Source organism: Perognathus longimembris, chromosome 1 (assembly GCF_023159225.1).
Source record: "Perognathus longimembris pacificus isolate PPM17 chromosome 1, ASM2315922v1, whole genome shotgun sequence".
NCBI lineage: Eukaryota > Metazoa > Chordata > Mammalia > Rodentia > Heteromyidae > Perognathus > Perognathus longimembris.
Window position 1 is genome coordinate 79,316,328 of NC_063161.1, and position 25,972 is coordinate 79,342,299.

At 55.0% G+C, this 25,972-nt stretch overlaps 1 protein-coding gene across 1 annotated transcript in view; it reads right to left on the reverse strand.

The window, feature by feature from the left end:
• The window catches only part of Fam20c (FAM20C golgi associated secretory pathway kinase), a 47,994-nt gene that overhangs the window by 16,347 nt on the left and 5,675 nt on the right, over positions 1–25,972 (reverse strand). Inside the window, exon 3 of the mRNA XM_048330734.1 lies at positions 19,548–19,626. Coding sequence (XP_048186691.1) covers positions 19,548–19,626 — 79 coding nt within the window. The remainder of the gene's footprint in view (positions 1–19,547; positions 19,627–25,972) is intronic.

Genomic DNA, 25,972 nt, shown 5'->3' on the forward strand with positions numbered 1-25,972 from the left:
ACGATCAAAACACAGCAGACCTGGGCAGCATGACTCCCCCGTGTCATCCTAGCTACTCTAGAAGCTGAGCTCTGAGGATCAAGGTTTGAAGCCAGCCTAGGCAGAAAGGTCTGTGAGACTCTTTTACCTCAAGTAACCAGAGAAAAGCTAGAAGTGGGGCTTTGGCTCCAGTGGTAGGGTGCTAGCTTGGACAGTAAGGGACAACAACCAGGCCCTGAGTTCCAGCCCCAGATCCAGCATGCACGTGCCTGCGTGTATGCATGCGTTCACCCTCCCTGCTCCCACCAAGGCAGACCCAGGGGGTGTTCAATGAGTGTTCATTCAGGGCTGGGCCAGGATAAGGGGTGGTTAAGTTCAGTTCTGACCACCTACTCTAGGCACACATACATGTGCCCATACACATACGCACGCTCCACTGATTTCTCCAAGTGTGACTGCTGGGTGTGTGTGTGTGTGTGTGTGTGTGTGTGTGTGTGTGTGTGTGTGTGTGTGTGTGTGTGTGTGTCGGGAATAGGAATCAAGCTAGTGGCTAGCTATGATGGTAGTCAACCAATCACACTACAAAAGGAGCCTCTAAGCCTGGCTGCCACAGAGTGAGTTGCCTGCTTGGCAGAGTGAGCTACACAAATCTGGTCACTGAAACAACCCACCAGGCAGCCCCCTCCCAGATCATTCCGATCATTCCCCATGTGTATGGTGACAGCAGGGCAGGGGGCGGGTAATCTGGAGGTAGTTGTGCCCTGGCTATGGGCCAGGCTGCTTTCCAGTCCACCATGAGCAGGATGGACAGCCCCAGGCAGGGGATGGGCCAGCCCAGTGCCGCACGCCAGCAGGAGATGGCTTCTGACAAATTCAACACCTGAGTGTGTGTATGTGTGTGTATGTGCATGTGCCAGGTGGGCATGTGTGTGTGTGTACACGCACGTGCCAGTCCTGGGGCTTGAACTCAGAGCCTGGGCTCTGTCCCTGAGCTTTTCTGCTCCAGGCTAGCCCTCTGCTTCCAGCTCTTCTTGAAGGCTCATTGGAGATAAAGAGTCTCATGGACTTTTTTTTGCCCAGGCTGGCTTTGAACCGAGACCCTCACATCTGCTGGGCTAACTGAACACTTTTTTGAGCCCCCCCCTTCAGGGTTCTCTGCCTGGCACAGGTGGCTCCTCCTTCCCATAGCTGCCCTCCTCCCCTGGCACTGGCCACACTGGGCAGCCTTGTTTGCTAGGCTCATGGGGAAGGGCCTGGGGACAGGAGTGTTCTGTCCTAAGGATTCTGGGCACAGCCAAGGGCCTGTTGCAGCTGAGCAATGGATGGGCTGGGTGGCTTGGGAGGAGGGGAGGGGGGGCTCGGTCTACCTGCAGCATAGCCCTTCCCCTCCATCCCCACGGCCACCTCCTCAGGCCTGGGGCCAGCATCCAGCCGATTGCCCCATGTGTGCAGAGACAGCGTGCTTGGTGCTAAACAACGAGTAGGCCTTCCCATCCCTTCTCCCTCGACCTGCCTGGCTCTCTGAGCAACTCACATGCCTGCAATTCAGGTGGCTCTAAGCCCTGGGGCTCCAGGCATCTCCACACTTCCTTGAAGCCAGAACACTTCCTGCTTCCGTACCCCTGGGTTCTGAGAAAGACCGCCACCCTTCCCAGAAGTGGGTGGTTGTGCGGGTCCCCTGGAGCCGGGTCATACACAGCCTGCGGGGTTCCCTGCTGCAGCCCAGGAAGTTCAGGAAAGGGGCAAGGGGCAGAGGGGTGCTCCCTCTATCCATGTGGCCCTCCCCCAAGGCCTCTGCGGTGCTGCGGGGACCTCGCTTCCAAGGCTTCCTGATGCACCCCATACCCACTCACACCTGGACACCGGGTACTGCCCTGCAAAACATCCAACCTCAGCTCTGTGGCTGCTTTGAGGCCCATGAAGATCCCAGAAAGAGTGCTTACTGGTGGTCTGTGGCCTCAGTTTCCCTTTCTGCATGATAGAAGAGAACAAGGAGAGGATCCTAAAGGGCTACCCAGGGGGAGGTGAGGGGAAGGGAGGAAGAAGCTGACCCCAGCCCATGCCCAGCAGACCTAAATCTGTCTGTACACATCTGTGCTCCGCCCTGGGTGCCCCTTCCCAGAGGGGGGCACTTTTCCTAGACCCCAGGACATGTGCAGAGGGCCACAAAGGAGCACGGGGACCCCTGCCTCTCTGGCTGGGACCTCATCTGCTGCCTGCAGAGAACCTTGGCTCTGGAGAGGCAAGTTACTTCCATAGAAAGAGAGGGAGAGATGGAGGGAAGGAGAGAGGGAGGGAAGGAAGGAAGGAGGAAGGGAGGGAAATAGAGGAGAGGAGGAAGAGGAGAGAGGGAGAAAAGAAGGGAGGCATTGGGGGAAGGAGAGAAGGAGGTAGGGAGAGGAGGAAGGCAGGAAGAGGAGGGAGGGAAGGAAGGAGAGGAGGAAGGGAGGAAGGAGAGGAGGAAAGGAGTGATCGATTATGAATGAGGCCAGGCCCACCCCAGGCCTTGTGGCTCAGAGGCTTGGAGCTAGACTTCAGCGAGCTCTCCCTAATTCTATGCCGCCATAGCCACTGCTTAGGGACATCTCTTGGTGGCTCTGGCCCCCACGGGGCCTATGATACTATGAGGAGTCTCGACTTGAATGCACGCCCCTCCACCCCTGCACAATCCCCCGGAGCCAAGAGCAAAGCAGCCACGGATCCCCCAGGCCTTGCTGTCGCACGCAATGGGCATGGGGGCTGGCATGTGGCGAATCACAGACCGCCCAGGACGGAAGCAGCCAGGAAGCAATGGACCATGGATGGGATGGATGCCAGCCCAAGGCGGATCTTTGAGGATGGGCTGCTGACATGGGGCTGGTCCCTCTGACTCAATGAATGGCCTGTTGTGTCACCTGCTCCATTGCCAGGTGTCCCAGGGAGCTGTCCCTAATCAGGGCTGTCACTTGGGGAGTTTGGAAAACAGACACGTTCATTCTATTCCTGCCCTGGGCCTGCCTCCCAACATGCACGGCTGTCACTGATCCGCTCTGAGCACAGAATGCCCCTGGGAGCTCAGCATCCGCCAGGGATGGTGTAGACTGAGGGCGTGCATGGTGGTGTCAGCCCCCTGGGAACATCCTGTCCTGATGTCACACTGGCCACTGCTCTGTGTGTGTGTGTGAGTGTGTGTGCGCGCGCGTGTGTGCATGTGCACCAGTACTGGGACTTGAACTAGGAGCCTGGGTGCTGCCGTTTACCTTTTTCACTCAATGCTGGCATGCTACCATTTGAGCCACAGCTCCACTTTCTGTTTATTTGGTAGGTAACTGAAGATAAGGGGCTCATGGACTTTCCTGTCCCCGGCTGACCTCGAACCTCGATCCTCAGATCTCAGCCTGCTGAATAATTAGGACTACAGGCTGGCCTACCAGCACCTGGCTGAGATCCACCTTTGGAGCAATGTTGGAGGGAAGCTCTAGGTAGTTCCTCCAGACAGCTGTCCTGTGCTCACCACCCTGGGCCTCAGGCTCGAAGTCCAGTCAGACCTCAGGTAGAGCTGGCCTTGACGCCTCTGTCAGGTACGTAGGGTAGAGCAGGAGAGGAGAGAAGGGGAAGGGAAAGGGGAAGGGAAGGGGGAGAGGAGAGGAAGAGAGAGGAAGGCTGGAGGCCATGCCCAGGGAAGGAGCGGTATAAGGGCTGAGCATGGGGTGGCTCCCCTGTGAGGTTCACCATTACGATCTCCACCCCAACAGGGCCAGGGTGGGTGCAGGGTCCCCCCCCCCCGACCCCTCTGACAACTCCACAGGGCCACTGATATCACTCTTACTGGGGTCCTGGGCAGCCAAAAGGAGGCCTAGAGGACACAGATCACTGTGGGTGGGAGGTGACTGGGCATCTTAGTGCCAGGCTGTTGAGTGGGGACAACCAGACACACCTGTGACATTACTTACACCTTTGTGCATGGGGCGTGTGGGGGGGGGGGTTGGTTCTTAGCCTCTCTTTCACCCGAGGCCTCTAGCTGCACTTTGGAAAAGTACTGGACCTGTCTCACCAGGCAGGGGATGGAGCTGGTGACCTCACCTGGCAGGGTCTGGAGAGCAGGTGCAGCCAGGTGTGGAGGGCAGGAGAGGGCATGGCCTTGTCTCCTGGACTGGGAAGCGGTTCTCAGATGCTTGGCTGGCCGGGCATCTGACCCATGTTTCCTAGGACAGGAGAGTCCTGGCTCCAAGCACCCTGGAAGCCCCAACATCATGCCATGCTCTCCCCAGCCTGATCAGGTCACAGGAGACGGAGGAGGTGAACCCCTCACCCTCCCCACCCGACACTGGTACCCTCGTAACCTAGGTCCAGATGGGGGTTTCACAGCAGCCGCCAGGCATCCGGCCAGCCCTGGCAGCGCCACAGCTCAGTCCAGGCCAGCTGCCCATGCCCACACAGGAGGACAAGGGCGCTGTCCCCAGCCAGGCTGGCCGGCAGGGTCAGGGAGGGAGGTCCAGCTTTGCTTTACTGGTCGTGGGAGAAGAAAAGCACCAAGTTCCCAGAAGTAAGTAGGGGGAAAAATAAGAATGAAATAACTACCTGGAAACCCCCTTCCAGAGAAAGGGGCGTTCGTCCTGAAAGCGGGCTTTGCACATGGCCATCACCCCCTCCACACGGTCCCCAGCCCGCAGGCTGCAGGGAAGAGCTTGAGAGGGGTGGGTGTGCAGAACTGGGGCAAGTGAGGGATGGGGCGCTGGTGGGTGGGAGAGGGGTGAGGGTGCAGAATTGGGGTGGGTGGGGGACTCCAGTGGCCCCCCCCGTGGCTGAAATGTGCCTCAGTTTTTGTTAACCTACTGATACTTTTCTTATCTGCAACTCCCTGAGAAGCTCTAAGAAATAAGTGGCCTGTGGTCCATCCTCCCCATGGTCCATCCTCCCTGTGGTCCATCCTCCCTATGGTCCATCCTCCCTATGGTCCATCCTGCCTGTCCTTCCTATGGTCCATCCTCCCCGTGGTCCATCCTTCTGTGGTCCATCCTCCCTGTGGTCCTTCCTCCCTGTGGTCTCTCCTCCCTGTCCTCCCTATGGTCTATCCTCCCTGTGGTCCATCCTCCCTGTGGCCCATCTTCTCTGTGGTCCATCCTCCCTGTGGTCCATCATTCCTGTTGCCCATCATCCAGTAGCCTATCCTTCCTATGGTCCATCCTCCCTGTGGTCCAGCCTCCTTGTGGTCTACCTTTCCTGTGGCCCTGCCCACCCAAGTGGGGCTTCACTGGGCCCTGAACCTGTGCTGATGGGGACTTCAGGATGGGGGTGCTGTGGTAGCCCCCTCTTGGGGGAGGGTTCCAGCTTCCACAGCCTCCCTCCATGGGGGAGGGGCTGGGCTCTTTCTGAACCTGGGATCCTGAAGTGCAGCTCAGAGCAGGATGGGCTGGAGGAGCCTTGAACACCCACCCTCCGTTCTTTGTAATCCACTTACTCAGTTGTTCCGGAAGCTGACACATGCTGGGGAGACACTGGGCCCTCTCCGCTCACCACATCTATCATGACCCCGGGTGCTCACCAAGAGAACAGGCCCACTCACCCACCATCCTCCATCTGCAGCAAATGTTTCTTCCCATTAAACAGGAGTGGACACAGGTCACTACACAGCCACCTCTGTCTCTCGCTGTGAGCTTGTGAGAACTCATTAGAGACAGGGCCAGTCTGAGAGGACCCAGCTCAGGGCCATTTGTGTGGGTCCAAGAGTATCTGCCTCAGACTACTTCCTAGTTGGAAGCCTAGGCTATCCCAGGGATGGCCTTTGGTGGCATCGGTGGGATGCCAGCTGAGGACAGGGTCCCAGATCCCACCTTCTCAGTGGACTACATAGGAGCTGTCATAGGTGTTCCCCCAGGTGGGGGTGGCTCCAGGGGTCACCTCAAGTGGAGAAGAGGTGGGCTGTCCTCCCTCTTCCAGCTGGCATGGCCAGGCAAGAGGAAGGTGGCTTAATGTGGAGGGGAGCCAGATAGATGCCTGCAGGGCCAGGCTGTTCCCCACTTGATGAACGAGAACCACAGTGGAGGCCACTGCACACAGACCCACAGCTGATTCAATTCAGGAAACACTTGCCCGATGGCATTTCCAAAGGCCCTGGGCACAGATGTCCCAGTGGAGCCTGATCATAAATATGAAACTGAGGCCTGGAGAGAGTGGGCACCTCTTTGGACGGACCCCTTCAGGATGCACTGTGGGGAAAGTTTATCAGGCAGGGGAAGAAAAATGACACTAAAAGAAAAATGTCACTTAAAGAAGGGGCCACAGGAGGGAGGGGACGCTGGATCTGCTCAGTCAGATATGCCCACAGCTGATGTCACCCAAGTCTGGACCCCCCCAGATACACTAGCTTTCCCACAGAGAGGTGTCCCCAACCAAGCAGCACCTGTGGGCTGCCTGCGTCAGCCCAGGATGTACTAGGATGTACTGCCGAACCTCTCTAGGCCCCTCATTCTAGGGCTCTCCAGACCTGGGTCTTCAAGCACCATGGCCCTTGACTGCCCCAATCCTGCGATCTCACCCCGAGTAGCGACTGCAGAGAACCTTGTACATAGCAGGCTCTGTCCTCTCTGCTCTATGAGCCACCTGCCCAGCCGCATCCTCTCATCCACGCAAGCCTGACCTGGGTGTGAGGATGCAGAAGGTCCATCTTTAAGTTCCTGGACTGGCTTCAGCAGAGGAGCACACGCCAGTGGTTAAAGATGGCAGAAATATATCCTGTGTCAGCCTGGCATATGCTGTCAAATTGTGACAGAACCATGTTCCCTCTGGGGCTCCATGAGGGCTCTTCCTGACCCTACCAACTTCAAGAGGCTCCAGTGTTCCTGGCTCCTGGCCCTATCTTTCTCTTCCTACCCGTCTTCACCTGGTGTCTCCTGTGTGGGTGTCGCATCCCCCTCAGGTTTCCCCTTCCACAGGCACACAGTTGCATTCAGAGCCTGGACAATCCAAGTGCTCAGTGCATCTCCAAGTCCCCAATGAGGCTGGGCACAAGTGGCTCACGCCTATAATCTTTGCTCCACAGGAAGCTGAGATTGGAAGATTCGAGGTTCAGAACCAGTGGGGACAGAAAAGTCCTTGAGACTCTTATCTTCAATTAACTAGACAAAACAAAACAAAAAAAAACTCCATAAAAAGCCACACTAGAGGTATGGCTCAAGTGGTGGAACACCAGCCACGAGCAAGCAAACTGAAGCCAGCAGGAGGCGCTGAGCTCAAACTCCAGTAGGGCCAAGAGAAATCTCGAATGCAATCACATCTCCAAAGAAAAGACACCGCTTGGAAATCCGGTGACCTTTACAGGTTCTTGGAATTAGGATCTATATTCTGGGATTCCCCCACCCCCAGGGCTAATCTCAAGGAAGCAAAACCTCACAGAAAACAGAAGTTTCGCCTTTCTTGCCGGGAGCTGGGCGGATCCCTGACTCACCAAATGAAAGCCCTGAAGGCAAAAATTAGACTTTGTGTCTTGGGTAATCTTCCCATCACTCATGCAGGAGAAAACAGCCACCTTGTCATTAACGAGATATATTAAGCTGTTTAATACCAGGTTTTCGGTGGGGTGAATGTTCTGGAAGGTGAGGGGGCTTCTCCCTGGCAGGTGCTTGGCATGGTCTTTAGTCTTGGAGTGCCAGAGATGAGACACTTGGAGCTAAATCTGATTCAGACCCCGCAGGGGAGCCATCGTATACCAATGTCTCTTACTCAGAGCCTCATGGTACCTCCTTTAGTCCCCCAATCTCCTGGCTGGGGCACAATCATGACAGCCAATCAGGAGTGGCCTGGACACCATACCCCTCTCCTATTTTGGGTGCAGGTCATGGGGAACTTAACTGAGGAAAGAAGCCGGGAAGGGGGGACGGGGGCGGGGGGTGGTGCTAGGAAGATCAGGAAGGTCAGCCATGTGTCTGGAGCATTCTTACATCATCTAGAAGCTTCTGCCCCAAACTCCCCCAGAAATTTGAGTCTACATGGGAAGGGGAGAGGAAAAACATGTCTACAAGAGGGGTGTGCTTGGCACTGAAGTGGGATTGTCCCCAGGTGTTAGCCCTTGTGACCCAGAGGGGACAGGTTCTGGGGGGAAGGGCGGTTGGGGACAGCCTGCTAGTTGGCCCTGTCCTTACCCTCTCCAGAGTGAAGGATCAGCCTCTTAGGGCTGACTGGGTACAGGCCTGGCTGGTTGGCCTCATGCTGTGTAGTGGCGCTGGCTCTTGGGTGTTCTCTGCACAGCTGGGGGTGTCCACACTGGGGAGCACCCTACAGAGGTGGGCATGGGTCTGCCAACTGGTGATCTGTTACCCAGGCAAGACCTGGGCACCCATCCTCACTCAGCCTCCCTGTGGTCTCTGTCCGGCATCGTGTGCAGCCAGAAATGCAGAATCGAGCAGTCAGATGGGCCCTACAAGCCGGTTTGATGAGCCTCTCTCTCCCTCCCCAAACTCAGAGGGGCATCACTTTAGTGACAGCAACTTAACAGTGAGTCAAACATTTAAAACTAAGGAAAGTCTGAACTCACTTAAAACTAATTGTGGCTGGGAGCCAGTATCTGATGCTTGGAATCCTAGCTACTCATGAGATCTGAGGGCTGAGGTTCAAAGCTAGCCTGGGCAGGAAAGTCCTTTCTCTAACACGCAAAATACTAGCAGTGTAGGTGTGGCTCAAGTCGGAGAGCTCTAGCCTTGAGTGAAAAAGCTCAGAGACAGTGCCTAGACTGAGTTTAAGTCCCCAAACTAGCACCCCCCCGAACCAACCTGTGATGGGGTAAGACTGTGATTTAGGTTCCTCAAAAAACTAAATATAGAACTACCCTATAACCTAGCAACCCCACTCCTGAGCATTTATCCAATAGAACACAAACAAGGCCACAGTAAAGCCACTAGCACAACCATGTTTGTTGCAGAACAAGTCACCATACCCAAGATATGGAATCAGCCCAGATGCCCTTCAATGGGAAAATATGATATACATAATGGAATTCTACTCATCCATTAGAAAGAATGATATTGTACCATTTGTAAGGAAATGGAAGGACTTGGAAAAAGTTATGTTAAGTGAAGTATAAGTCAGATCCAGAGAAACAAAGGTTGCATGGTTTCCCTCACTTCTGGTAGATAGAACGTGCCTATAAACCTGTAAGTACATGCACTGGGTGACATCTATAGAGAGCTCAAATAGTACATATTTCTATAAGAAAAAGAATAGGGCAAAATCAGTACCAGGAAATGGGTACACACGGGGGTGGGGAGTGTCAAGGGGAGAGGGGAGAGGGAGATGAATGAAGGAGGAGGGGAGGGAGACTGCAGACACAAAATTAAGGCAAGCAAGGGAAGGGGTGGGTTCAAGGGAGTGAGAATGTTGACGGGTCTGATCAAGAGGCACTGTACTCATAAATTGCTTTGTTAGATGGCAACTCCTTTGTGCAACTACCTAAACATAATTTTTAAAAAGTTAAAAAAAAATAAAAGGCTAGAGAGTATGGATCTAATGTATTTATATTTTTTAAGGCCTGTACTGCGGCTTAGCTCATGGCCTTGCTTGCTAAGCTGGCACTCTAATGTCTGAGTCACGGCTCCAGCCTGGCTTTTTCCTAGTTAATTGGAGATAAAATCTTGAGGACTTTTCTGCCTGGGCTGGCTTTGAACAGTGAACCTCCTGATCTCAGCCTCCGGAGTCATTAGGATTATAAGTGTGAAGCCACCAGCCTCAGCTCAGACCTACTATACATATATATATTAACTTTTCCTGCTGTTCGTCTGGGGTTCTCAGCCATGGTGAAGAGGATATGGGTTACAGGTGAATGCTCTTTCCTATGACCTAGAAATACAGGTGCCTGTTTCTCTCTGTGCTCTGGTGCCGCATTTTATTTAACGGTAATAAAAAAGATGAGATGACACTTAAGGACGAAGTCTGGGATTAAATATTTAGTATAAGGTTACTGCCATCATTTAAATCTTCTCTCCTAGGAGCCCTGAACCTTTAGAAAAATATCAATAGGAGAAATAAGCTAAATGCAAGGAGAGGGGCTCTGAGCCTCCGCCTGCTCTCTAGGCTGTGAACGATCTGAACTCGGCTAGATATCCTTTAGGGATATTAAAAACAAAACAAAGAAGAAAACAAGCAGGCTCGATGGAAATGCTTTAGAATGAGATTCCCTGATTGCCACTCTCAGAATGGGGGAAAAATGAAGATCATATTTTCTTTCTCTTGCTTGACAGAAGTGTGGCCTCCACACAAGCAGACTGGCCAGTGACTACAACAACCATCAGGAAAAAACACAGGAGGGGGGTGTGTGGCTAATGGTTGACTTCGATTTTCCACTAAAGGGGTCTCATTTCTAGGAGCCCCCAGGAAATGAATGCTCCCAGGAGGGTAAGAAGGGAGGCTTGGGGTGCATGGGCTATTTTTGTTCAGCCCCAGCAGCTTTCCCCACCGTGCACTGGGGCTCAGTAGGTACGGCCTGGGGCTGTGTTCTCTGAGGACTTTCCTGGGTGAGACAACTTAGGTTATTTTCCTGTGAGATTCCTGCAGCAGCTGGCCGTTGGTTCCACAATTCCCCTTCCCTTTTATCGTGTGTGTGTGTGTGTGTGTGTGTGTGTGTGTGTGTGTGTGTATGTGTGTGTGTGTGTGTGTATACTGGGCCTGACTACTGCCCAAAGCTGGCACTCTACCACTTGAGACACACCTCCACTTTGGCTCTCTGCTGGTCCATTTGGGATAAAAAGCTTCAAAGGATTTCTTGCCCAAGCTGGCTTGGAATCACGATCCGCCAAGCTCAGCCTCCTGAGTAGCTAGGATTACAGGCCTGAGCCACCAGCACCGCATCCACTCTCGGGTCTTTCCTGACTGGCCTTCCGCTTCCTGCTCCGGCATGGAGGAGCAGGTTCATTTTCCCAGGGCTCACGGCCTTGGTGGGAGGCCTAGAACGATCTGCCCCAGGCTCATAAGATGGCCTTTGGTGCCAGGCCACCCTGGACTCTGAGTCTCTCTGCTCTGTGGTCAGTGCCATGGACAGAGCTTGCTTGGCCTCTCCTGAGAACGCTGTGGTCCCCAAGCAGCTCTGCCCAGAGCTCAGCAGGAAGCAGATTATATCACAGGGTGGCCCCTGGCCCTCTAGACCAGACACCAGCATGGCCCCGGGGCTCTGCACAGCCTCCAGGCTTCCCTTAATCCTTGGGCTCCAGCCATCCAGCCTGTCCTTGCTGCTGACGTCCTTGTATGGTTCTGAAAGTGCTGAGCCCCCCACAGTGCCTCCCTGGGCCAACTCCTCTTCACCTGTGAAAGCCCAGATGGGAAGAACCACGCAGCTAGTTCCCTTTCTTGCCCAAGATGCTGCTCTGGAGGCTATGTCCCACAACAGCTTTGTCACCAATACCTCCAGGCCCACCTGCTCAGGCTAGTACCTTGTATGTGATGTGGCCTTTGGTGGGTGCCAGGGAGAAATGCCACAGCAAACAAAAGGGCTGCCACAGGCCCAACTTCTCATCAGAGGCACTGCCCGCCCCTGCTCAGAGCCTCAGGATGTCTCCCTGAAGCAGCCAGATTGTGCCAGGCCTACAGTCATGCTGTGGAGGTTCTTTTGATTGCTGCCTGCTTTGGTCTTGAAGCTCAGGTTTCCACGTAAATACTGAGGTCTGAACCACAGTGGGTGCTTTTGTGTGTCTCATAGGAGGAAGCAGTGGGCATCTCTGGAACGACCTTGCCTGTCCCTGAACCCGTCTCCACCCAAATCCGGCCCTCACCCCCCCCCCCCCCCAGGGCTTCCTTCGTCGTCGGCTTGTCTCCCGCTGTGATTGATACACGCTCCTTGCAAGGTGAGTGCGTGTGCGTGCATGTGTGTGTGTGTGTGCATGCTCACGCACTGCTCAGGGTGAGCTGGATGGATGGGAATTGCCAGATGGGGGCTGGAGACACGAGAGAGATTGCACTTGGCCTTGGGACGAGGAATTCACAAGGGACACCTTGAGGCTGGTGAGCTGGTGTCCGGTGGCTCTAAGTATGAGAGACCCACCCCCCCCCCACACACACACCTAGCAGCCCAGAGGGCTGGAGGGGTCAGGCCCCTCTCTGCCCAGTATACCCGGGTCTGACTGGGGATCTTGGCTTGGTGTCCCCCGATCTCCGCCCTGCCCCTGCCCCCTGTCAGGGAGGAGGAGGCAGCATCACAGCCCACGGCAGGGTGGGGAGCAGGCTGGGAGGTGGGCCCAGCCCAGTGTGGGCACAAAAGGGTCCTTGTCCACTGCCAGTCAGGCCCAGGCCTCTGCTGGCTCCGTACCCGCCGCAAGGCGTTGGGCAATCTGTTTGCCTCCCCGGACTGGTGAGGGCATGGCACAGGCAAAACATGAATTATTTATGAGCCCAACAGCAAATCCTTGGAAATTCCGAACCTTGCCCTCTGTTTCTCAGAGTGGGGCCCATGCCTAGAAGGTCCCTGCCAGGGTGTCCCTGGACACACTGCCCAGCCCGCAACGCCCAACAGAGCACCGCTGTTCACCCCAAGACCACACAGGGGGTCTCCTGTTTATCCCAGAACCAAGCAGGGGTTTCCGGCTCATCCCAAGACCATGCAGAGGTGCCCTCTTCACCCCAAGGCCACACACAGGGGCCTTCTGCTCACCCCAAGGCCACACAAAGTTCTTTTTTTTTTTGCCAGTCCTGGGCCTTGGACTCAGGGCCTGAGCACTGTCCCTGGCTTCTTTTTGCTCAAGGCTAGCACTCTGCTACTTGTGCCACAGCGCCACTTCTGGCCGTTTTCTGTATATGTGGTGCTGGGGAATCGAACCCAGGGCTTCACGTATACTTTACCACTAGGCCATATTCCCAGCCCCACAAAGTTCTTTATCAGGGCTGTCCAGAATCCAAGTCTCCCCCTCCCACACTCCCCTCCGCCCCCCGCCAAACCTTGCAGCCCTGGTCACAGCCCATGCAGGCTCTGTGCTGGGGAGGGAGAATGCCCTAGCCATAGCCAATGATCCTGACCATCTCCCGTGTCCTTCCATCCTTTCTTCCTTCTTTCCTTCCTCCCTCCCTTTTTCCTTCCTCCCTCCCTCCTTCCCTCCCTCCCTTCCTTCCTTCCCTCTTTCTCTTCTTTCCTTTCCTCTTTCTCTTTCCTTTCCTTTTCCTTCCTTCTCTCCCTCCCTTCCTTCCTTCCTGCCTTCCTTCTCTCCTTCTTTCCCACCTTCTCCCTCTCCCTTTCTCTCTCTTTCTTTCATGTGCATGTGTGTCTATACTTGGTTTTGAACTCAGGACCTCACACTCGTGTGTGTGTGTGTGTGTGTGTGTGTGTGTGTGTGTGTTGGTGCTGGGGCTTGAACTCAGGGCCTGGGCACTGTCTCTGAGCTTTTTCACTCAAGGTTAGTGCTCCACCACTTGAACCACCCCTCCCTTCCAGCTTTTTGGGTAGTTAATTGAAGGTATGAGTCTCAGGGACTTTCCTGCCTGGGCTGGCTTCACACTGGCTTCACCTCAGATGTCAGCCTTCCGAGTAGCTAGGGTTACAGGAGTGAGCCGTGAGTGCCTAGCTGTATATTCTTGGCTTTGTCACAAGGCTGGCATTCTACCACTTGGACCACAGCTGTACTTCTGGCTTATTTTTCTCATGAGCTTTCCTGCCCTGGCTGGCTTTGAGCTGTGATCCTCTGATCTCAGCTTCCGGAGCAGTTGAGATTACAAGTGTGAGCCCCTGGCACCTGGCTAGCGCCCTTCATTTCCCCGATTCACTCTGCTGTTTGCTTGCTTGGTCAATTTCAGTCTGTGTCTGCAGCATCGTGAAAGCACAGGCCGTAGTCCTCTGTTCTCAGTTCACATGGCCCCTCACACCCCTGCCAGTTCCTCCCTCCTCACCCCTGCTGGTGACTGGGCTCCCAGGCCCACATCGACCCCCTGCCCCCAGAGGCGGGAGGTCCAGGCCTGGCCGCTGTGTCAGAAACCTTCATTGCAAATCTTGGGCAAGCCCCCCCCGCCCCCGCTGTGACCCCACCTGTGCCTTCCTGTTGCAGGCCGGCTGCCTGCGCCCTCCCCCACCCCCCACCCCCCACCCCCCACCGCGGAGCTCTGGCTTGGCCCCCAGCACACCTCACCTATTTCCCAGTGGGATCGGGGAGGCCAGACAGGAGGACCTTGGTGAACCCAGCCCAGGGCAGAGATGGAAGTGTGGGAGAGGCTACTGCTGTCCAAGCACTCGTCCATTCGGCCCCTGCCATCCCCGGGGACCAGGCTCACAGTTTACATATCCTCAGTTTGGCCCTAAGCTCCCAGAGGACACTCAGGTCAATAGTGTCAGGAAGTCACATGTGCCCAGCTCCTCCAAGAACCCACTGAGCCCCCAAGAACCCACCGAGCCCCTACTGAGTCCCTACCAAGCCCCTGGCTCCTCCACGAACCCACCAAATGAGTCCCCGGCTTGTGACCCAGAGTTGGACAAAGCCCCAGAGCAGCTGAGCACAGTGGTGCAGCCTATAGTCCCAGCACTCAGGAGGCTGAGACAGACAGGAAGAGAATGGAACACTGTAATTGGGAAATGGATATGGACCCCACGAGGGAGACAAGGAGAGAAAAGACGCCTGCCCCCCCCCCCCCCGCCCCAACCCTGCCCAAATGCCAGACCATTGTCTGGATTCTTTTCTTCCTCTTCTGTTTAAAACTCAGCCCCAGGATCAAATCCACAAACCCTGGCTGGTCCCAGTAGAGACAAGGCAGAGAAAGGCGGCAAGACACAGAAACAGGCGAGGGACAGAAGAACACGGCGTGTGGGAGACAGAGCCAAGCGTGAAAGGCTCGTGCTGTGCTGCCCACAAGTCTAAAGGAAAGTCAGCGGCCCAGGGGGGCCCTGTAGCCTGGGGAAGGAGGAGAGAGGGGGGGGAGGAGGAAGAGAAGTAAGAGGAAAAGGGGGAAGAGGAGGTGGAGGAATGGAGAGAATGAGGAGAATAGAAGCCCATTCATCTGTTACTGGAGGGTGTGGCCAGCTGCCTCTTCCTAGCTGCCATGCACGGGCAGCAGGCCGGGCTGCAGGCTGTCTTCCTCAGGCGTCCCCATACCAGCTGCAGCAAAAGCCTGGCCAGGGATTCTGCCATCTCTCTGGGCTCCATGCTGACAGCCCCGGAGCAGCAGCAAGGTTTGGGGGTTCTGCAGGTTTGGTGCATGCCCCCCACCATTGCTCACACGGACGCCCCATTTTGGAGAGAAGAGGTTCACTGGGAGGGTCACAGTGTCACCAACCCACAGGACCAAGGGCCATGCCCATGGCTTTCCCATCTGCTGACCTACACCCCAGCTCCTGACTGGATAGGGGGCCTGCACTAAGTGGGGTCAGCATGGGCCCAGGGCTGAGGTTATGGGCATCGCCAGCTTCCAGGGGGCTCCCCCACACCCATGGGGGACCCAGGGCTCCATAGGGAGGCACCTGGCCAGGGACCTAGCGCTTCGCTGGGTCACGAGAGCTGGCCAAGGGTGACATCTCCAACTGGCAAGCCAGTGGAGGTGCAGGTGGTGATGGCGGGCCTGGCCTCTGGCCTCCTCTGCTTGCTCACGCATCCCTGAATGTTCTGCGGCCGGCGAGTGTCCCGGCAGCTGCTGCTGTTTATGTGACAGGACCCCGAGGATTTGGGTGCCTGGGGACAGCTGCTGGGGTGATGCTGACACATGTGGTCCTTTTTCTTTGTGTGCCCATCCTGGGACTTGAACTCGGGGGGCTCAGGTGCTCTCTTGGCTTTTTCACTCAAAGCTGGGGCTGGATCACCTGAACCAGACCTCTGCTGCGTCCGGCTTTTGATGGTTTCAATGGAGATAAGAGTCGCCCAGACTTTCCTGTCCAGGATGGCCTTGCATCACCGCCCTCAGATCTGAACCTCCATTTATCGATTAAATTATCTTCATGTAGTTATACAAAGGGGGGGGGGCTCCATTCAACAAACTGATTTATCAGCACAGTGTGTCTGGATCCATCATTCTCCCTCAGCTCTCCCAACCCCACCCATTCCCTCACGTTACTTGGATCCATTGCCACACACGTGCGTTGATTATTATGAATGCCTTTGCCCACCCTTCCTCTCTCCATTTGTCTGCTCCCCTCCCCTTTACCTTATTCCTACTCCCCCCCCAAAACCCACAAGTTCTAGCTCCCCAGTATTAATTTTCCTTAAACGTTAATTAGCTGTTCAAAGGAGCAATCCATATTTTATATCATTCTTTAGAAAAGTTTGTGTAGATCTGCATATGATACTATGTGCCCACTGTTTTCCTGAGCACAGGTCTCAGCCTCCTTGGGTAGCTGGGATTGCAGGCCTGAGCCACGACACCAGGCTCATATATATGCTTGCATTCTTTCTTCTTTATTTTTTGGCCAGTCCTGGGTCTTGATCTCAGGGCCTGAGCACTGTCCCTGGCTTCTTTTTGCTCAAGGGTAGCACTCTACCACTTGAGCCATGGTGCCACTTCTGGCCATTTTCTATATATGTGGTGCTGAGGAATCGAACCCAGGGCTTCATGTATATGAGGCAAGCACTCTTGCCACTAGGCCATATTCCCAGCCCCCTGCTTGCATTCTTTATAGAAGGCAAGAGACGTGGGCGACACAGGTAAGGGCCTGCAACACATAGGCTGTGACATCTGGAGACACTGCTCAGAGCTAGGGACTCAAGAAACACAGTACAGCTGGTGGCTGGCTTAGTGGTTACACTTCACCTTCCTGAAGTCAATGCTTTCCTCCGAGAAGAAGGCTGTGCTAGAGAACTGTCATGACCTGACTGCCTACAGCCACCTCTGAGGATTGTCACCAGCACAGAGCATCCACTCATTGGCACAGCCCACAGAAACTGCACAATCCTGACCACAGGGACTTTGCACAGGCTGCTGGTGTGGCCCAGAAGCAAGTATTCCCACCCTGGGCGATCCTAGCTTCCCTTTTGGTCTTCCTGGAGAGCCTGTTTTTTTCTTGATATGTGGCTTCCCTATAGGCAGCGAGCTCAGCTGTTTCCCCCCCACCCCCCACACCCTCCAGCAGCAGGGCTGTTTAGGGAGCAGCTGGAGTGGACCCGAATTCCGGGGTCAGACGGGTCTGAGTCATGTCTGTGTTCCCAGCGCTTGGCAACAGGCCTAGCCTGGGGGCTCCGTGGGTGTCTGTAGAGTTTACTAAATGAGGATGTGCCAGGCAGCGGTCACGGCTGTGTCTGGGGCAGCCACGGGCACGCCTGGAAGGTTCTTTTCAAAGATGCAGGTTAGAATTTGTGCTAGTGATGCATGCTCCAGCCCCACCCAGCTTCAACCAGACTCCTTCAGAGAGGATTACTGAGCCCCACAAGGGTCTTGAGACCTCATGCCTGTCATCCTAGCTGCTCAGGAGGCTAAGATCTGAGGATCGTGGCTCAAAGCCAGCCCAGGGAGGAAAACCTGTGAGACTCTTATCTCCAGTGAACCATCAAAAAAGCCAGAAGTGGAGCTGTGGCTGAAGAGGTAGAGTGCTAGCCTCAAGCAAAAAAGCCAGGCCCTGAGTTCAAGCCACAAAACCGGCCCAAAACAAGCAACTGCAACAAAACACTGCAACAAAAGCCCAAACAACAGCAACAACAACAAATAAACATATGATACACCCTGTGCTTCAAATGGCACCAATTACAGCTGTCCCATTTCCAGGATATGTAAAGAACTCTTGCTACTTGATGATGAGAGGACAAATAGCCTAATTGGAAGAGAGAAGCTGGGCGCTGGTGGCGCACGCCCAGCAAAGTCATGTGGGCTTAAAAAAAAAAAAATTGTTAAAACAAGTGACCGCACACGTCTCAGATGGTCTCCCTTGTGTCTCATCCACCGTGTCCTGTGTTCCCACCTGCCCCCCCCCCCCCCGCAGGACGCTGCCCCTCTGGGCCCCCTTTCTCCATTCACACCCACTCAGATCCCAGAGGTCAAGTTCTGTATCCACCCAATTAATCAATGATGCTACACTGAGAATTTAGTATGAACCCACCGGAGACAGCCCCTGCTCACAGAGAACTGTTAATTATAGATTTTTAATTTCTTAATGTAGATGGCCATGAACCACAGCCGTTTTTCCCTCAAACCACAGCCACCTGGGAGTAAGAGTGTGTGGGCAGTAGCCCAGGCTTGAGCCTAGGCTGTGATGACCAGTCATCGGTTAGACTGGGCTGTAGGTGGGCTGAGGGGAGTCCCAGGACCCAACTGGGTCTAGAAACAGCAAGAAGGGGTCAGCTGGGGCCCCCATTGGAGGCCAGAGCCTGGCAATTACTAGGCAGATCCTCTACTGCTTGGGCCCCGCCCCTCACCACGCCCCCTCTCTGTGGGGGTGGGGGGGCAGCCCAGGCTGGCCTCCCCATGCCTTGCTCTACCTCTCACCATCTTTCAGCACATCCTCTCCACAGCTGCATCCTGAGCTGGCCACTACCTCCTCATCAGTCTTCCCCTGAACCCTAAACAATCCACTTGTGCCCAGGGGCCACTCCCAGGCCTGGCCACGGAAATGCTGGGAGAGCGGGGAGGTTCTGAGCCCACTGAAGGGCTCCCCGAGGGAGCCAGGCAGCTGGTGTCACCAGAGGCAGGTCATCGGAGCTCTGAGCTCACCCCTGCCCGTCACCACAGAGGGATGGGGTGGGAGGGGTGTTGGGGGGCTCCGGGTCCCCTGGACTTCTTGTCTGGGCGGGGCGGTGTCATGGGATTAAACTGATGCTCAGCACAGCGCCCATGGCACCCTGAGGCTGGCTGAGGAGGCCCACAGGGCGGCACAGGACAGCCCTGCACCCCCAGAAGAAGCCTCAGGGGCCCAGCAGGGACAGGGGAGGCCTGGGATCTTGAGTCTCTCTGCTGCTGTGCGAAGACCCTGGCTGACAGCTGCTGGTCCGGCCCTGTCCCTTTCCTCCATGGCCTCCTTTAACATTGAGAGAACCAGAGGTCTAAGAGGCTCCCTGTGCAGGGCTGGGATCCCTCACAGCTGCTCCCCGATCAGCTCCATTCCGCCCTCCAGAACACCCCCAGAAGGCCCCCAGCCCAGCCCCAGGCTGCGCTCCCCTCCCGTGGTGTCCACCTGGATTCTCCACGCAGGACAGACAGAGCCCAGGCTCAGAGGACAGACCCCCACAGTCACACAGACACAGGTGGCCCCGCACGCACCTGGTCTGCCATACTGAACAGGCTCAGTTCTTTGGGGGGGGGGGGGGCGGCGCGGGGAAATGGAGAGCTGCTGCGGCCCACATCACAGCCAATGGCACCAACCTTCATTCGATCCCATTATGTTCAGTCTTGGAAACTGAAAACCATCCCAGACAAATGCAAGCTGGCAAGCTGACGGTGGGCCCCTCCTGTAGTGGGGCTCCTCCACCCACCCACACCCGGCCTTCAGCCACGAACTCCACTCAGCCCAGAAGCCCCCCGCCCCCCCCCCACTCATGGACCTACCTACCCAGGGTGACCAGAGTCAACATGGGAGTCAGGCAGGAAAGGGGGGCAGGCCAGACACTTGTCACACATGGGTCAACTCTCCTGGGAGGAGACACTCCCCTTCCTGTCTGGGCCTCTGTTCTGTGCCTATACCCCCATCTCACCCCGCACCCAGCACCCACGACACTTACTTCATGGGCTTGAACAGCGCTTGCCCGTAATTCTGGAACGTCATAATGAGCTTCAGCTGCGTGCCCCCTGACTTCATGGCTGCAAGAGAGAGAGTTATTTGGGGGGGGGGAATCCTAGCAGTGATGCCTCCCCCCTTCCCCACAATGGTGCCATCCTGTTGTCACAGCAGTTGAAACGGCAGGGTGGACCCACAGAGAGAGGACCAGGCAGCTAGAAGAGACAGGCGCACACACATGCATGTTTGCACATGTGTACAAACGTGCTCCCCCCTCCCCTCACACTTGGTACCTACAGGGCCAGGGCCAGCCCAAGAAAGGAGAGGACAGAAGACCCTGAGGGTGGGCTGTGTGCTTAGGAAGGCAGAGCTCCCCCCACCCACCCCCCTAGCTGGTTCTGGGGTTCACAGGAAGCTTGAGCAAAGTTCTGGAGGGATCCTAGGCTAAAGCACTGCTCATGGGGATGTAATAGATGGAAGCTTCCAGAAAGCATAGTATTGTAACCCCTCACCAGCTGAGAAGACTGAAGAATTTCCTAAAAGGACACCTCTCTTTTGGACTTTTCCTTTGTGGCAGTAGGGCTCGAACTCATGGCCTCATACTTGGTAGGTTTCATTGCTTGGCTGGCACTCTACCTCTCCAGTCATACCCCTTGCCCAGTTTTTCTTTTTTCGGGGGTGGGGGTGGTTATTCTTTTAGAGATAGAGTCTCAAAGAAGTTTTCTGCTCAGGCTATCTTTCAGTGTGACCCTCTGCATCTTGGCCTCCTGAGTAAAGTAGGTAGGATGACTGGCGGGAACCATCAGCGCTGGCTTGGGTTTTCCTTTCTGCCAGTAGAGAAGGAACTCTGGGAGCATGGCCCACGCTGGGGCATGGACACAGCGAGGGGCAGGGATGTGGAGGGGCAGGTGCGAGCTGGCCAAGGCCAGGCACAGCTGCGCGGAGGGCAGGCTGTGCACAGAGAAACACAGCTGGGCCCCCGAGTGCCAACCTGGATGGCTGAGCCCTGAAGTTGGAAGCCAGAAGTGGGGGACACAGGGCAGGTGCAGGGGTGCCTGGTGATGGCAGTTAGGATAAGAGGGACATGGCCGATGCCAGGGAAGACCTGGCGGGGTGCTGTGGGCTGCGGAGGACCGAGGGACCGGGGCCACCCTTGAGTGACAGCTGGAGAGGTTGGTTGCCAGGGGAACAGTAGCTAGGAGACAGGATGAGATGCACTGCGGCCTTGGGGTGATGTCTGCCAGGTGTGCAGGTAGGCCTGAGGTGCTAAGTCCATCCCACATTTAGGGAAAGCCTAGGGCACAGGTATGGGGGGAGGGCAGTGTGGAGAAGGAGGCTGGACCAGGAGATGGCAGAGTGGTCTGTGGGTCTCCAGGACCCCCCAAAAGAAGGCTTACGGTGTTAGGGGGGCAAGGAAGGAGGATGGTGCATTGCTGGCTGGCTGGCAGGGGCCTGGAGGGTGTGTAGCAAGGGAGGGCATGGCCCGAGGGGATGGGAGGAGGAGGGACCTGGAGGAGGGGCGGCGCCATTCAAGGGGAAGTGGGGCTGCCTCTCGCCTTCTGCACAGATCAAGCAAGGGCTCTTAGAGCCTGGTGGCTCACACGTGCAACTCTAGCTACTGTACTGAGGAGGCTGAGATCTGAGGAGAGTAGTTCAAAGCCAGCCTGGCCAGGAAAGTGTGAAACTCTTATTGCCAGTGAACCACAGAGCAGCTGAAAATGAAGCTGTGGCTGAAGTGGTAGAGCTAGTCTTGAGAGGAAAAGTGTAGGGACAGCACCCAGGTCCTGAGTTCAAGCCCCAGGACCAGCACCAAAAACAACAACAACAAAAAAGGAGTGAGGGCTTTTGGAGGCCATGCATCAAGCATTAAACAAGCGGCATTAGGAAATGATTCTACTTCCGGAGACTTTGTCTTCTGAAAAGGCAGGAATGCAAAGCACAGACTTTTTCAAGCCCCTCAGAACTCCGACTAACTTCTCGGGAGAAAACCTGCTGATGACTTTCATCCTCTACTTTTCTTTGTCAGGACTTTTTAGATTTCTGCAACGAACACTTATGACACTTAGGGGGTACGATGGCTTGACAATTACTAAGTCCACTCAACTCTATTGGATGGCCCCGTTTGTGTTTAATCAATGGGGAGGGGAGGGTCTCTTGGATTTAATTATTCTTTCCTGGGTGGGTCTTGAGAATGGCACACTATGATTCAAATCTGGTCAGTGTAATCATTTATGGGTGGTACTGGGTAAGCACGCAGAGCCTGGCGTTTTCTAGGCTCTTATACGTTATTTTTTCACATGGTGTCTTACGTTTTTCTTGTTTTTTTTGGGGGGGGGGAAGGGCAGGGGCCAGCCTCAGCCTGCAACCTTCCTGCAGAATCACAGAAAGCACCACCAAGCCCAGCTTATTAGTTGAGATGGGGTCTTGCTAAGGTTTTGCTCAGTCTGGCCTTCCACTACAAATCTTCTCACCTCTGCCTCCTATCAGGGATCACAGTCATGAGCCACCATGCCTGTAGTCCAATCATTCTTGTTCTAAGTAGATTCTCATTGCTTCTCTGACCCTCCCCATGGGGCAAACAAGAGATGCAATATTACCAAGCAGAGCTGGGCACCAGCTGCTCATGCCTATAACCCTAGCTATTTTAGAAGCTGAGATCCAAGGCCTAGGAAAACAACTCAGAGACACTTATCTTCAATAAACCTGGGGCGGGGGGGGGGGGGGGAAGCCAGAAGTAGCTAAAGTAGCAAAGCCACACTTCTGTGTGGAAAAAGCTAAGCCAGAGCACAAGGTCCTGAGTTCAAATCCCAGTACCATCACAAGAGAAACCAACAAAAGATGTTACAACAACCTCATGGAACTGCGGTACCCCAAACCCGTCTTGCTTGACTCTGCCTCCCGCCTTCTAAACCACCTCCATCTGTGGCCATTTCCCAGCTCACCATCCCATCATCCAAAGCAGACCCCACTGGGCCTCCACAGCCAGGCCCCGTACCCAGCCCCCTCCCACTGACCAACCCCATCGACTCCAAAGCCACCAGGACCGCACCGCCGTACCCACTGCAGCCCAGACATGCGCCAATAGAGGCTGTTCATGAACACGGATTGTCTCTCAAAAGTTTACCGTGTTTTTAAACAACAGAGCGATATCTTTATCATCTCATAACCTTTATCAGAGATGGGCTTTGCCCATCTCGGTCCCCCAAAACACAGCACAAAGTGAGGAAATATTTCTTACACAGTAAAGAGCCTTGGGAGGCTTCTAGAAAGCTCTGGCAACCTACCAGGGACTCCTAGAAAGCAAGGCACCTGTGGGAGGAGAGGTGAGCACTTGAAGGAGAACAATGTGGGCAGGGCTAGGGTCCTAGCCCTGCCACTTGGGGGGGGGAGGGTGGGGAGAAGGAGGCCATGGAACAGGAGAGGCATTTTTATGTAAATAAATTCCTTTTTATTTTTAAAGACCTGTGGGCTAGCCAGCCACTGGTGGCTCACGCCTGTAATCCTCAGGAGGCAAAGATCTGAGGTTGGGGTTCAAAGCCAACCTTGGGCAGAAAAGCTAGGAAGACTCTTATTTCCAATTTACCAGGAAAAAAAAAAAGCTGAAGTGGAGTTGTGGCTCAAGTGGTAGAAAGTTAACCTTGAATGAAAACCTAAGGGATACCACTCAGGTCCTGAGTTCAAGTCCCACTACCAATACACACACACACACACACACACACACACACACACACATCCCAAAGGGCCTTGTACACTACTGCCTTGGCTATGAGTGTAGGCACAAACTTTGAGGAAATATTTTGGATTTGATACTTGGATTTGAACTCAAGAGTCTCATGTTTTGGAACGATGCCCCTAGCTCTTTTTTTTTTTTTTTTTTTTTTTTGCTGTTATTTTTTGGAATGTATCTTGTGTTTTTGTTTTTGTTTTTGTTTTTGGCCTGGGGCTGGCATAGGTCCACGGTCCCACAATCCTCCTGAGTAGCTGGGGTTATAGGTGTGTGCTACCACACACAGCCTCCAATGTCTTTTTTTTTTTTAAGGGTCTGCGTGAAGCTTGTTGAGGGGGATGAATGGGAGCAGGTGTTGGTGTGGGCGTGGAGGGCCTCCCTTAGGGGGGGCTCATGTTAGGCTAGGTGATGCAGACACACACAGTCCCTATGCCCACTGACCCGCAGCTCACAGAAGAGGGCATGGGGTGTGTCCACCTGCCAGTGGCCCATACCCAAGGGACAGGCACCCCACAGGCTGGAGCTGTGGGCATCTCCACTGTCTGCTCTAGAAAGGGAGGAGGGGAGTCTTCCACCCCAACCTGCTGTGAGACACCCCCGCCCCCCGGGAGGCCTCCAGCCCTGCAGGTGGAGGGGCAGCCTGGGATTATTTATGTCCCTGTCTGCCAGGCGGCTCACTTTTATTTTGAGAGTGGCAGTTACCAGATGCTCCCAGCATGGCTCAGGTCTGGTAGAGCCCTGTCACCCCCCCCACCCCCCCGCAGCGAGAACAGGAACACCAGCGGCCCCTTCCTCGAGGTGCATTCCAAGTGTCCCCCATCACTGCTGCCTCTGAGGCTCATCGATAGACTGGCGGGTCCTGACACCCTGCAGCTGGCCTGCGCTGGAGTCCTGGAGGAGACCAGGCCCCTGGGGGTCCAGCATTTGGGTTTCTTTCTCCCTGTCTGGGTCAGGGGGGAGCATGGAGGGCGGGAGTTGTGGAGGGGGGAGCATGGAGGGAGGGGCCTGTTCTAGCTCCTATCTCATTGTCTGCTTCCAAGAATAAGATGGGGCACCATGCCCCACCCTCTGGCACTGCCTCCCTGGGCTGCCCCTAGCCAAGGACTCTATTTCTTTGAAGGTTCCTGGCCAGTTATCCTAGATTCCAGCCTAGTTGGTTCTTTTGTCCTGTGGAGTCATCACATGCCCCCTTTTGTTCGCCTTTCTCTCAGATACACTTTTCCTCCTGACCCGAAGGGAACAATTCTGAATTTTGACCCTCTGGCTAGAGGTTGCACGGTGGGATTCCTTCTCCTTTCTCCTCCTCCTCCTTCTGGTTCAAAGTAAATTCGGAAGTGCTGAGCCGCTAATTGCATCATTTCTTCTTTCGCGTTGTTAATTGTGCATGATAGCGGTGGAATTCTCACCGGCTCTAGCAGAAGCCACTGTCAGGCCTGCCTTCAAGCTGAGCCGAGGTGGAGAGAGTGTGGAGCCTCTTTAAAGGCGGCCGAGGCCGGTTACCAGGCAGTCTGCAGCCTGGCTATAAATAAATCTCTGTTACAGAAGCCAGCTGTGCTGTAGGCCACACAGAGCCTCGTGAATTGGATCGAGTGGTTCTGAACAGGGGAGATTTAATGGAACTATTGAGAGAGAGAGAGAGAGACAGAGAGAGAGAGAGAGAGAGAGCACTCAGAATCTCTCGGGTTACATTACTACATTTTCCAGGCTCAGGTTTAATATCGAGATGAATAACTTGAAGATTAAAGTCATCACCCACAGGCTAGAAGCAAAGAAGTGGGCGAATCTCCTCTCTCCTGGGGCCTCAGTTTAGCTAGCTGTGGCTTGGGGGTTGGAAGGCAGGGTTAGCCTTCAAAGTTTTCACTCTGTGTGGGTCACAGTTGTGTAGGATCTGGGCAGTAGGCAGGCTTTGTCAAGAGGGTTGCTGGTGTGATGCCCCAGTACCACCAGCTGACTGTGGATGAAGACCATGTGAGTGTGTCTGTGTGTGTGTGTGTGTGTGTGTGTGTGTGTGTGTATGTGTGTTGCCAGTACCAGGGCTTGAGTCACAGCCTGGATGCTGTCCCTTAGTATTTTCACTCAAGGCTGGCACTCTACACAGCTCCACTTCCAGCTTTATGGTGGTTTTATTGGAGATGATAATCTCATGGACTTTTCTACCCAGGCTGGCTTTGATACTGTGCTCCTCAAATCTCAGCCTCCTGAGTAGCCAGGGTTACAACAGGGGTGAGCCATCGGTGACCGGCCAAAGGCAATTGTATTTTAAGCGTCCATCCAAGGCCTCTGCCTGGGGCTGAGTTAGTCAGCACAGGCAGCTGAGAAGGGGGACATGGGCACCTCCAGAAGGGGGTGCGCTCTCTGGGACACTGTGGTGTGGCTGGGAGACAGCCCTGCAGAGCAAAGACAGCTGGGTCTGGGTACCCAGCACGGCTGCTGTGGTCTGCTATGCCCCTGGGGTCTCTCTCTTGCTTCCTTAGGTGGAAAGGATTTCCACGAGTGTGAACTCAATTCTGCGGTCATCAGGCCCCACAGTAGCAGGCTGAGGCAAGCCCTGGGAAGACTGAGACATCTGCTGCAGCCTGGCTCCTGGGATCAGGGGGCTCGGCCTGCCCCAAAATGCAGATGCTACACGGAGACTATCCGGCAGGTTCTGCCCTCACCCCTCAGATGTGTTTACTCAACCAAGGATCTAGGGGTCCCTTTGG